General features: G+C 37.9%; 1 protein-coding gene across 10 annotated transcripts in view; it reads left to right on the top strand.

Moving 5' to 3' along the window:
- LOC121648203 (pleckstrin homology domain-containing family A member 7-like) overlaps positions 1 to 13,907 on the top strand; it is a 138,066-nt gene that overhangs the window by 86,097 nt on the left and 38,062 nt on the right. For all 10 annotated transcript variants that reach the window (XM_041998204.1, XM_041998197.1, XM_041998203.1 and 7 more), the window contains 2 exons: positions 5,708 to 5,812; positions 8,714 to 8,786. In XM_041998204.1, the coding sequence (XP_041854138.1) occupies positions 5,708 to 5,812; positions 8,714 to 8,786 (178 nt within the window). The remainder of the gene's footprint in view (positions 1 to 5,707; positions 5,813 to 8,713; positions 8,787 to 13,907) is intronic.

The following is a 13,907-nucleotide window of genomic DNA, read 5'->3' as shown; positions in this document are numbered from 1 at the left end:
TTTCATCTCCCCTCACATCCCCCCATATACAACTATTGTTTCATGAAAGTTACAAAACATATGAAGATGAAATATACACACATACATCATACATACATCTACAGTGTTGATCACTAACTTTTTGGTCATCATTACATGTGTGTTAGTCCCCTCCGCACACACCCATCCACTGGGACAGTACTAAGATTTCCAAGTGGAAATAACTCTCTAAAACTTATCATTTTCAGCGCCATGGAAACTGAATGTAGAGACAACTGGAAAGCTCAAACATGCATTTATGTGATAAAAACAGTTCTGCTTACTTGTATGACGAGTATTCAACATTATAACACTGTAGAAAGCTTAAAAAAGTCAAAATAGCATAATAGGGCCCCTTTAAGACTTTTTCTCAGAGGGAAGATCATTCCTGTTCCCTCTTGCATTGCACAGTGCCATCATGAAATGAACCACTGTTTTAAATAAGTCACATCAATTCTGCCTCTGACAAAACATCAGAAGATGCACTGAAGCTAAAATCATCCTATTCTTCCCCCGCGAGTTATGTGTCACAATTTCTTTTTAAGCACTTGTCGGCTGTATCGCTAGCTGCGTATGTTTTGTTTTTAACCAGCCGTGCACAACTTCTGTGGGATTAATCAAAGTCTCTGTCATTAAAGAGTTTCACTTGGATTCCAGTTTCATGTTTCCTTTATAAGTCTTATCAGTTATTTTACCATATAAAACTCAGCTCTTCCAATAAGTTGAGTGTTATCTTGGCACCACAGCTAATAAGACAAAGTTTTCCTGAACAGTTATACACTAAAGGACTAATTTGGATTTATTTGGAAAGAGGTGAAAACTACAGCTCAAAACTTGACTTTTTCTTTTCATCAAAGTGACACTACTTTAATGTAGTTCATTTCAGGGCCAAAACAAATTTTACTAAATTAATTTTTAAATAATTAAAATTTCTTTGCCTTTCAGGTTTTTGAGTCTGCTGTGAAATTTACACGTGAAGGTCCATAGCTCTGTCTCCCTGTTAGCAACATAACTCAAAAAAATTTGATGGATTTTGATTAAATTTTCAGGAAATCTGTAAAATGGAATAAGGAATAAGTTATTAGATTTTGGGGGATGATCTGGTTCACCTTCTGGAATATGTTTTTAAGGATTCTTACAGGCACAAACACCTGGGAGCATCTGTGAATTTGGTCACAATGGTCTTTTGCTGGTAAAAACAAAAGGTTGCGAAATCTAGCACCATTGGATTTTCAGAGTTTCTTTTAAATATGCCAAAAAGCTCCGGTTTGAAGGACTTCTTTGAAAATTGGAACCTTACAAACTTCTGTCAGATCTTACAAAAAGAAGAAGTCAAAGACAAAATAATAAATACTGACAACATAAACAAGTGAAAATAACAACCAAAGAACTGTTAGCAGATTTTCAGGTCTCTGTCATTGAAAAGGGAACCCCCTCCATCAGTGCAGTCTATAACACCCTCATGGGGCGTTCTGTTGTTGATACTGAGAAGTAGAGACAGGACTTGGGAGAATGGGAGGAGAGGATTTAACAAGATATATGGGAAGACATTTGGGAAAACTAAAAGAATAGCAGATTGTAACCGATCTAGGGCATTGCAATAAAAATTTGATGTAGTGTATTTATCACCTGTCTGTCACCCTGAATTTAAGCCTCTCACCTCTTCTTTGTGTGTGAAGTGAAAAATAAGTACTGGTAGTCTCGCACACTGCTTGTGGTCCTGCTCTGTGTTACAAAGATACTGGGAGGCAGTCCGGCTTGAAGTGCAGACCACGTTAGAAATTGAGTTTTGACTGGATCCAGCATGGTTTCTTCCAGGTCTCCCCAACATTTATCATGTACCCTGCTGAAGTGTATATGTCCATGCATATTGTTTTAAAAAAAAGGTTTACTCCTCTGGATTTTTTGTGAAGCCCCCACAATATCTGACAAATGACCAGAAAAAAAAAAAAATCTCTAGTCTATTGCATTCTTTTTATGAGGATTTTTCTCTTTCTCTTTATACAGTAGACACAGCAACACTGCATGTTACTGACTGATGAACAATTGTGTGTTTTAGGAATGAAGTGAAAAAATAATCTGAAAAAATTTGGTGTGTCTCGTAGATTTATCACAATAAATAAGCAACTCTAAGTTTTTCCTTTTGTATTACAGTAAAAAGTTGACTTAATCTGCCTTACCTGATATTGCACATTAGATGATATCACTATAGTTACTGCACACATCACAGTGTTGAATGTCACATCCCTCGTCCCACATTGTCCTATTTAATCAACTTTTAGTTGTTTTACCATTACAGTTGGTAGACTATAAACATGCCTGCTGGATGACAAAACATGAATCTGATGTGTCTCAGACTTTTATGGTCATAAAAAAGTGGTATAAATGCTTTGGTGTCTTTTTTTGGGAGGGTTATAGTAAAATTATCAAACTGTTTATTATATTCTCCAAGAATAAATAAGAAAAAAGAAAAAAAAAATATTTTGGCATTGAAAATAGAAATCCAGGAAATATAAAAAGAATAAGAAAATGATAATAATAAAATAATTTTAAATTTTAAAGAAATGTATTTTTAAAAAAATTAGGAAAAAATAGTAATCTGGTATATCAGTAAAATGTATGTAACAAAGTTAAAAGGAAAGCGACTTGGTGAATAATTTGTTACAAACTTGCTTTTTCCTTTTGTTTAAAATAAGCTCACATCTATATTTTTCTTTAATTGCTACCGATTTTTTAATTACTTAGTCAGTTTGCTTCTTTTCTCAAGTTTAATGTTTAATCATCCTGCTGTAGTCTTCATATTGTCACAACAGCAGATGCAAATGTGCATTTTTTTCTAGCTACTTTCTAATAAGTTGAGCCAGTCAGTACATACACAGCTTTATATCATGTTTTTTGTATAAGAAAAGAATAAGATTTGAGAACCCAACAATTTTTAACTGACAGTAAAAAAAAGTAAAGTAAATATTTTCATTTACAAGGCTGAAAACAAATAACATAGACCCGTTATGAAATCACTTTATTATTCATGCAATCATTTAGCTGGTAAATCATTTTAGCAGTTAATTGAACCCAGAGTGACTCTTGGGATCTGCTCTTAGCCCCTGATCAAAGTCACTTATACAGGCTACAATTAGGTGTAATACCTCCCCTCCCTTCCCAACCTGAAGGGAGGGGAATGCACTTCTCTTGTTTAATTACTGCACCCTCCCAGATAATTCCCATCTGTCTAGGGATTTCAGCTGGCAGCCTTCAGGTCTCAGGCCAGATTCTCTTGGCTTTTAGGTTATTTAATTGTGTGCCTCTCACATTATACGTAGCTGGTTTGGCTCTCACTCACTCACCTACAAGACAGAGTGCTACAGTGCAGCAGGGACCACAGCCTGTTCCACAAAATTACTCTCAGCCTAAAAATAGATCACTGCATTGTATGCACATATACACATATTTGCACACACACATGCACACACATTCCCGCAGAGACAAACATTTGCAACATGCAGACATACATATTGTATATTTATAGCTGATGTGACAGGATTAGAGTTACGCTGCATATCTTCATCATGCTTGGCCAGCCAACCGCCTTCTAATTAGCTGTTTTCCAGTGTACTCCTCCCTTTGCTGCTGCCAGACACAGTCATGCAGCCATCACTCCAAATATTTTATTATATCAGTGAGGGGCTGGTGTGGTTGCATGGTTGATGTGTGTGCCTGTGAAAGTTTGCGCATGCAGTGCCGAGGGGGGGTATCAGAATAGAGCATAATGTAATGACATTTTATGAATAATTGCCCTGTTACAAGGACATGTGGTGGCATGTTCTGCATTGTATATTACCCTCATATAAATAAATGTCCAAAGGCAATTAGAAACATAATTCCATAGCAGCCACACTGACGAGCCTGCTTGCAGCACATATGTCTCTGCAATTCTTTTTTGTTTACCAGCACTGTGAAATAATCATTGGCAAAGTCAGTGAAATAATTGGGTCGGTTCTTCTGAATTACACCAGAAGATGTGTTTTATTTCTTCTCCATTGTGGTTCTATGTCATATGTAAAAGTGCAATAATGGTCAACATGACTAGAAAAGAGCATATAAGTACAGTCTATGTACCACTTTCTTTGGAATATATGATGTTTCATGTAAAATTGAGCAAAAATAGGGAATTAGATAAATTCAAGGAGCATCATGGGTGTGGCTGACCTAGTCCAAGTCAGCACAAAATTAATTCAGTTCAGTTCATTTTTGTGGTGGTTCAGAAATCTGGTCAGAGGAGGTGTTTTGGGGATTTTTAATTGGGATGAGGCCCAGGGACAGACCCAGAGTACGCTGGGAAGATTATATCTCTCAGCTGGCTTTGGAACACTTCCATGTCCTGTGGCTGGGGAGGACTGAGATCTGGGCACCTCTGCTCAGACCTGTCCCCCTACAGCCTGAATCCTCGATGAGCAGTACAAAATGAATGGATTATTTAAACAATTCGGGGATCTGCAGCTTTTTTTTTTTTATTTACAATGCCTTTCATTGCACACTTGAATAGTGTGCAACAAATAGAATTTAAAATGAGTTTAATGTTTAATACTGATTCAGTGTTTATTTGTTGTGTCATTACGACGTCAGGAGCCCGAATTATATCAAATCATGTGATAACGTATACATTTCAGTGTGACCAGAGATGAGCTGTACGTTAGAGACTGTACCTGTAGATTGTTACTCATAAAAAAAATTATTTAAGGGAATTTTCTTGGTTTATGAGCTCAAGCCTTGAACTTTTAAAGTTGGTGGTGGTCCTGAAGGTTAAATTAAATATGTGAACATGCAGAAATTGATTGTCTCACCTCTTGACTTTTTAACACACTTCTACTATTTGGGCAAATTAGTATCTGCCCTTTTTCTGCCATAATTTCACATCTTTCTTATAAAGAAAGGGCTGGCCTCTAACATACAAAGATAGGTTCAGCAGCCAGTCTTTCCAAGCAGGATTGTCTGGCAGTCAAAACTGCTGACATAAAGGTCACAAGCCCTTTTATTATTCTTTTTTTTCTAATTTTTCTTTTTTTTTTCAAGAAACCTCTTGTCTGTCAATCTACAGATTCTTTGTCAATGTCTGAAAAATGCTATAGCAACACTAGCCGTCACTGTCACAGAGATCAGGTGGAAAAGGATCTGTTCTCAAATAAGGACTGTAATTAGGTGGCAATTGGGGCAGAATCAGATAGTTACCTAAAAAAAACCACTCAGTAATGATGGTGTGGGTAAAGGTCCATTCAGTTCTGTTATAAGTAGACTGAATGGTAAGATGAGGCACAGGCAGCATATTTTCAAATATACTGCTGTGGTTTAGAGAACAGTCCTACTTTTCATGGCAGACTCTTCAATATATTTGCAAAGACTGTGTTTTTTGTTTCTGTCATAAGTAATAAACCAGTCAAATTTAACATGGAAAACAATTCATGTTGATGTGCAGCGATTAGCCATCTATGCTTCTTTGTGTAAACTATATAGTAGATGTAAAAACCAGCGTCTGAACATTTACACATGTGGACTACACTCTTTTGAAAAGGGAAACAATCATATTGAGTGTGAGTGTCCCATTCATCAACTCTTCACTGCAGTGAATGATAGGGACTTTTTTGCCTGCTTGTGTATCATTAAAGCCCTCTACTCTTGTTTGTGTTTGTTGCAGGCCTCTCGGCCTGGTGGCAAGGTTCACAGCTTCGGGAAAAGAGAGCAATCCATCAAGAGAAATCCCAATGTCCCAGTGGTGGTCCGAGGATGGCTGTACAAACAGGTAAACAACACTTGCACAACACTGTGAAATAGTTCAGACTTATAAGCTAATCCAGAATACCAGTGTGGATTTATTTCTTTACATTTATAGAGCTTTTCTTACATTATTGTTAACCCTGAATGTAAACGTTTCCTTTTAAACTTGCTTTCTGGATACTGAAATAGGGTTATAGTTTATATGCATAATAAAATCTTCAAATCTAACGTGGGTCTGTCTCCTTTTTATTGCGGCCAGTGTGAAGGAACGGTTTTAGTGACTGTTGCCAGTTGCCAATAAATGTTTTGGCATGACAGATTGGTGGTCGAAGGTTTGAAGCTGGAAATTTAATTTATTACAGTAGTAAAAGCTGCTTTGCAATTTTTTAACTTAAAAGTTTAAAATTTATATTGATCTTGAACTGCAAAATAATTGTGGATCTTATGATAATAAAAAAATAGTAAAAGTGAAGAAATCTCTGTACACATGGGACAGGGCTGGAAAGGAATACAGGTATTTAATGCTTGTGATCTTCGAGCGCTCAGTTGATAAGAGATAAGATTCTTATTAAAATCACTGCAGGAAGTTGGGAAAACATCAGTAAAGTTAAAAACATCATGGATTGTACTGGTTCAAATGGTCAGTTGTGGAATGTGTTCTTGTTCTTCATTAATTCTAAACTTCTGCTCACACAGACATTTTAATGTCATTAAAATGTTTCCATGCATAGCAGAGGTGTCAAACTTCAGTCCTAGAGGGCTGCTGTCCTAGAGATTTTAGACGTTTCCCTTTTCCAACACACCTGATTCAAATCAAATGGCTTAAATCTACAGCTTGTTGTCTAGTTATGTATAATGGTCCATTAATTTCAGTCAGGTGTTGGTAAGCAGGGAAATCCTTGAAACCTGCAGGACAGCGAGACAGCGAGACACTAGTGTTTGACACCCCTAATGTTTCTCCCAGTACATGGAATTAGCAAAATATTAATGCCGTGTAGAGGACTTATTTCACAGAAAGTTTTGCTCATTTTAGCAGAACAATGCAAAGCCTCATTCAGCATGTATTACGAGAGCATGGCTACATAGTAACAGAGCTGAGGTGAAACTGGTCAGGCGGCCTCCTCTTTTGGAAATTGGTTTGTAAATATAATTAAAAACAATTGCTTCTGTAATCTGGCATTTTTTAACAGATTCATGCCTATTTTTACTAAAGAATCTTAAAATATTTTTGTTTGTTTTTCTATTTATTTTCTACAAAATATCCATATAGTCTTTGTAATTTCTGAAGCACAGGTTAGATTTACTATTGATCACCAAAACTGATTAGTCAGCAATGGCTGGTTTAAAAAAAAAAGGAAAAGCTTGTGAAATTGTTGTCAAACAAACAATGTCTATCTTATATTGGGATGTTCAGCCACATTTTTGCAGGTATTCATTCTCAAAGTTGAATTAACACATTAGTAACCTAAAATTAATTTATTAATTGGATTACAAGCCTATTCCTATTTCATTTAGTATCCTCCACTGCAACAACCCAGCTTTATTTTTTTATTTATTTGTTCAGCTGCTGAAGATCACAGACTGGTTGTTACTGGAGAGCATTTATACTTAAAATAACTGGAGTTGGAATGAAGCTGGAAGAAGCCTGGACTCTGTACAAGACTACCTGCCAGCATGTTGGCACAGACACAAACAACAAACTGCAAAACACACCTACTATATATAATAATCAGCAAATGTTTTACATACTGTAGAAGCTATGCAGGATACCATTATCACAACCAAATGGATGCAACATGTTTTATCCCTTTCATCCACTTACATGCAGGCATACGTCCTTAGTGGAAGGATGAGTATGTAGAACTATATTTATGGTCATTTTCTCTTTCCTGTTTCTCCTCTGATTTATAAATGGCCCCCCAGCCAGAGAACATACAAGACAAACATGCTGTAAAGCTGTGGTGACAGACCAGCAAGCAGACAAACAACTTCAAATAATCACTCTCCTCCTACCTTTCTTTCCTGATCGCTCTTTTATCCATCTGCTCGTGTCCATTACACTTTTTCTTTAATTATTTTTGTTTTCTTACTGTATCTGCTGTCCTTCGTTCCCCCAGCCTCTCTTTATTTTTCAGTCTGTCCCCTCATCTCTCTCATCTGCCCCCTCTCTTCCTACTCAAGACCTCTGTTTAAAGCTTCCTGTTATCTCCTCCAGTTTGCACAATGTGTTTCATTTTCCACTTCCCACTTTATTTATGTAGCACTTTAAAAACAGCACAGTTGACCAAAGTGCTTATTACAAGCATAAAACAATAAAACAACTTGACATGTAATAAAAGCAAATCAAAAAAGTAATAGGAAAAAATGGTAAAATAGTAAAAGCCAACATCTCAACCTGAATTAAAAGCCAAAGAGGGGGGAGTGTTTTAAGAGATGATTTAAAAACAGCAAGTGAAGAAGCTTCCTTAATGTGCTAGGGTATTTGGTTTTGCAGTCATGGTGCAGCTACAGAAAAAGCTCAGTCTGATTACCTGAGGGAATGTAGGGCTGAAGGAGGTCAGAGAGACAATGTGGGGCGACAATGTGGAGGCACTTCACTTAAAAACAACAGCAACATTAAAAATAGTATAAGGTTATGGCTGTTAGAAACAATAACGTCAGAAAATTAAGCTTCTTTTGCAACTTTCACAGTTTTTTGGTCCCTGGAAAGACACCTGTAACCTGTCATTTTTCCATTTATGCTCAGCCTTCCTGCAGACACACACAACAGACATGAGATGTCATGTAGCCAGGGCTCATGTCTCAGGGCTCAGATTTAAGAAGTCTAGTTTTCAGTGAAGCCACTGAAACACAGTTTTACACATGGAATTAAAGTATTATACATGCATTCTTTACTTTTATTGTTTACACCTGTTTCTGCCTGCAGGACAGCTCTGGGATGCGTCTTTGGAAGAGGAAGTGGTTTGTCTTGGCAGATTTCTGTCTGTTCTACTACAAAGGTGGGTTTTTGTAAAATGCTGACTAAATGCTGTACGTGGAGAAAAGAACTGCTGTTTTTTCCACCACCTGTGTTATTCTTGCCCACTTCCCATCAGTCAATTAAGCTTTGATACACAACAGAACCACATAACAAACTATTCAAATCATAGCAGCTCTGCAGCTGGAGCAGCATACTGTAAGAAAGTCTCAAGAGAATGGCCAAGACTATGTGAGGTTTCTCTGCAGTTTGAAGTTATTTTCAGTCTGGATGAATATAAAATATACTAGTATTTCCTCCATTCTTTTTTCTTAATTATATTTATTAAAACTCTCTAAAAACAAATAGATCTAACATGCAGAGTTTGGAACCACCAGCCAGTATAGCCTCAAAAATGTACCAAATTCAAATAGCCATAGCCCAAATTGTTTAAAAAAAATGCAGCAATATCCTAATTAAATTTTATATTACAAGAAAAGAACAAAAGGCTGCAGCTGTCATAGGACTCTGTACACACACAACAATTACTGTGAACCAGAAACTGAACCAGCAAAAGGGAAGCCATGTATTTGGCAGTTAGAGTTTCAGCCCACAACAGCAAGAAAACCAAGCATGTCACTGAAGTCAGGAAAACATCCACCAATACAGCCCACTTCTCAGTTTGCACTCCAGTCTGAACCACTGTATCTATCCAAGTCTGAAGTATGAAGATGTGCCAATATCTCTGAAGTACACAGCAAATATCACATGTCACAAATGTTACTATTCAGTGGATTGTGTTCTAATTTATTTGTATATGCAGTATTAGAGCATCAGTCATCTGTATCTTATATAGCAATGTAACTACTACTCTTGGCACAAACACCTGAGTGACTGGACCAGATGGACACATGGATTTATTTATACATTGCACAGTGACTCTTTGTAGATTGATGTTGTGTTGATCCTGAGAGAGAGAGAGAGAGAGAGAGAGAGAGAGAGAGAGAGAGATTCAACAAGTAAAGCAGGCTGACAGGTGAGTGGGTGGGCAGGCAGGCAGTGTAGCCGCGAAGCATTGACAGTGACGGGAGACCTGAGGCACAAAGAGACACATGCCAGGAAAGACGGGATATTCCAGAAGACAAGTCTTAAGTTGCAGGACATGGCTTGGGTGTTAGCTGACTGATGATAGAAATGACCTGGTAAAGATTGAAGTGCAGACCAATGATGCAGCAAGGTGATGAGTTGATGAACCACAGCTGCATCAGTGCCACACCCATACCTGACAAGACAACAGAATAAGATTTAGACATGTGGGAAAAGGAAGAGCGGAACATGAGGATACAGATCCTGCAGCCAGATGATCATTACATCTGTTTGTGCGCTATGAAATCAGAGTACAGAAATGGTCCCAATGAGGAGAATCAGTTATATCCCAGTGGAGTATAAGCATTGTACCTTCAAAATTATGTGCTCATATTAGGCTCACATATATTTTGAGCTTGTTGAGGTTGTAGTTGTAAATGAAGCCTTGTGGCCTTGTAAAAATAAATATGTCAGAAGTTACACAAAAGCACCAAGAAAATTGAAGTGCTTTGGTAAGCATTTCTTTACAGACGTTTCAGATGAACCCTTTAGACGCTGGAGTTTTTAAAGAAAATGTTATGAACTGTTAAGGCATACTGTAAATAAGAAGAACAACATTGAATATGAACCAGAGTTTATGATGGGAGTAAAATTACTCATCTAATTTTGTTTTGTATTCTGCCTCCCCAAACTCGGTTAGATAAAGCCTCAGTTTCATCTCCCACTTGTGTTGCTTCAGGTACGTTATTGTTGTAGACAGACGCACCATGATTTCTAACAGAAGCATCACTTTCACTGTCACTTGCTGACCAGTCGTCATCCAGGAAGCAAATTTTCCCCTCCAGAGTCAGAGATGGCTAATAGATTAAAAAGTACTACATAAACAGTGAAAAAGTGTTTCGATATGTGTGTGCGTTCTCTGTGATTTACTCTGCGTTACAGACTGTGAGCACTTCGTCATCGGCTTCGTATGTTGACTTTCAAATGCGATTTCCTTAAGGAGTCACATGCCACTTGTCTAGTGGTGGAAAGTTGCAACAGGTTTGAACTCTTTCTGGAAATATGTCCTGGTGCTTGTCGCAATTTTGTGACTTGAAAGTTTTGCTATCCAATAACAGAGCAGGTGGTTCTGTAGCCTTCTATTCTGTTGACGGTCTTGCTGAGATTTAAACCTGCAACCTCCTTATTGTGAGGTAACGTTGCCACACTGTCATGCACCCAATGTCAGTAAATTAGACAAAAATGAATACTGATTGAACAAAGAATGCCTAATTAGGTCAACAATCAATCAAACTGCTTATTACAAACTAAAAAACATGAAATGGGAGCTGAAAGCAGATTCTGACGATACTATGAAATGTGGGAGATGAAGGAGCTAGTAAGTCAGTCGGGGTGGGCATTAATCAGATCTTCTCAGTGAGCTCCAGCTGAAACACATTGGCACACATATTGACAGCTCACGCATACATCACACACCCCCATCACCACTGGGTTCCATCCATCTTTATCTGCCTCTCCACGCCTTCCTTATTCATCGCCATCTTCTTAACATCCTTTTGGGAGACACGGCTCTGCCTGCTCGCCTCGACAGGGAGGGTGAAATCAATTCTGTGTCGTCTCATTTTCTCTCTTTTCTCTGTCTTCTTGCTCACTTCAAAGGTTCCTTTTCTCAACATAAAAACACATGAATTGTTCCCAGCATCACTCCTCTCCCTTTTAATGTTCCAGAACAACCTAGCCTTTCATTTTTCTCTCGTTTATATTTAGAGGTCAAATCTTTTGTAATTTACCAACATATTTTTTGTTCATATTGAGCAATCTAAATGAATTCAATAAAGGTGAATTTATATAAATGATAATGAAACACTCGGTGTGATGCCAGGTGATTCTGTGAAACAAACTCCTCATTTGGAAAAGGGCAGACACTTAAAAACAACCCAAATACTTTGCATGTGACCAGATAATTGATTTGTTAATCAAAGTAATGAATGAATATCAGCTGTCACTGATGATTGTCGTCATACATAAACCCACCTTCAGTTATCAATGCACATATTGATCAGCTTCCTTGCAAGGTAAACTCACTGCTGAACTGTAAGGTGGACTCAGCATGTTCAAAGTAACACAGTTTAAGATTTAGGGTGCATTCTCACCAGGATAGTCCAGGGGACCCCGTTCGATTGGGTGGGGAAAAGTTTTGCATGTTCTTTTGGTTTGGTTTGCTTTCGCACGTCACTTTTCTGAAGCAGACAACACCACCTGGACAAGATCATGTAGTTACAACAACTGCTCGTTAGGGACGATATTCCCTAAAATCACCACTGATCAAGAAGAAAAAACACTGGAAGAAAACTTGTTTAATTGATGGACTAGGATAGAAAATGACTTGTTCACTGCAAGTAAACAACAACAGAGCAAAAATAAATTTATGCAGTCTTGGGGTTTCTGTTTTTACTTTGGTGTTCAAACCTAAAGCAGTTTTCACAAGAATCTGTCCAGCATGAGCAGCTGGAGAGGCAGCAAGCTATCCAGCATGTTGCGCTAACGACATATCCTGCTTAAATTCCTCCCTTTGGTTCACTGGATGGTCTGTTTGCTTTCACACTGCACGCAACCAGGGTTCCCTTGCAAGTGAACCAAGACCCCCTAGTTTTCAACCAGACCGGTTTGCTAATGTCGTCTGCATCAAAGTGCAAATGAGTGTTCACACTTCTCCAAACTGTACTCTCTGAGAAAGTGGACCAAGGTTAGTTTAAAGCTGGGATCTCCAACTCCAGTCTTCGTGAGCAACCGTCCAGCAGGTTTTATATGTCTCCTACTACAACATACCTCTGCTCAAGCCTGTTAATTACCCAGTGATTTGAGTCAGGTGTGTTGCATCAGGAAAAAAAATCCAAAACCTGCAGGACAGTAGCTCACAAGGACTGGAGTTGGAGATCCTTGGTTTAAAGCAAGCCAAACAGTGCCAGTGCGAAGGTGCCGTAAGTGACATCTAGTGGTAAAGTTGCCAATTGCAACCAAATGTTTCTGCTACATTTGATTGTAAGGGTATAAATAAAATTTTATCTCAACTCACGAAAAGCCTCTGTAGAGATCAGTTTGAAGCTCTAAAAACAGGAAGATCGCACCCTGATGTGCAGCTATAGCCCAAGTCACTCCGAGATGTTTAAACTTGACTAGAATCAGATGGGTCAAACTGTTAGTTAGTACTCGTGCTTCTTTTTAAAGTTGCATAAAGCATTCCCAGATAGTGACTTTGCTTCATTAAAGTCCAGATTTTCTAACATACACCCTTACCATCATGCAGACATCTACATGGTGAATTTGGCTATACGATGAGAAAGTTACAATCGGCAGATTGTTTGGAACGTTTCCTCACATGGTCCACAGAGATGCAGTGTTGGATATACTTTGGGCAATAACTTTATTACCTTCCTGTGTATACTGGAAGTATAGTGGTGACATGGAGTCATGTCAGATCCTCTTTGTACATATAAACACTTTGTTCTAAGATAGTGGGGAATAAAAGGAGTTTCATTCTCTCATTTTTCATGTACCACTTTTCTCTGAGCTTTGTGGGTTACACAAAGTGTATTTTCATTTTCATTATCCTAAACGAAAGGACTATTACGTATAATAATCGATCATCCTAAACATTACAAAGTTCCTCGGAACCTTATTTGGTGAATTTATGAGTAGTTCTAAATCTGTGCAGAAGAAAAATGGTTCATACACACAACAGTGCCTTATAAGCAGGCATTAATCCTGGGAATTCTCCAGGATGAAGCAGCGTTCATGCGTGACCAGTGTCCTTTACACAAGGACACAACCCAAATCAACCATATTTTAGAAATCATTGTACCTTTACTTGCTATGCTTTCTGCTACCAACATAATGTAATCTGTGTTTTTTTTTTATTTGTCTTTTGATTCATGGGCATAGCTTATGAGAACTGAAATACAAATAATAATTTTTCTAAAACTGAAGACCCAGAAGTAAATAGCCTTGTGTGCAGCAGAGTGGCCTTACAAGGGTATTGAGTTCATGGCACAATTCGTATCAGTCTGGCTTCACAAGT

This window comes from Melanotaenia boesemani, chromosome 10, assembly GCF_017639745.1.
Source record: "Melanotaenia boesemani isolate fMelBoe1 chromosome 10, fMelBoe1.pri, whole genome shotgun sequence".
In the NCBI taxonomy this organism is placed as follows: Eukaryota; Metazoa; Chordata; class Actinopteri; order Atheriniformes; family Melanotaeniidae; genus Melanotaenia; species Melanotaenia boesemani.
Note: the sequence above shows the minus strand (reverse complement) of the source record. Positions and strands in the feature narration are given on the sequence as shown.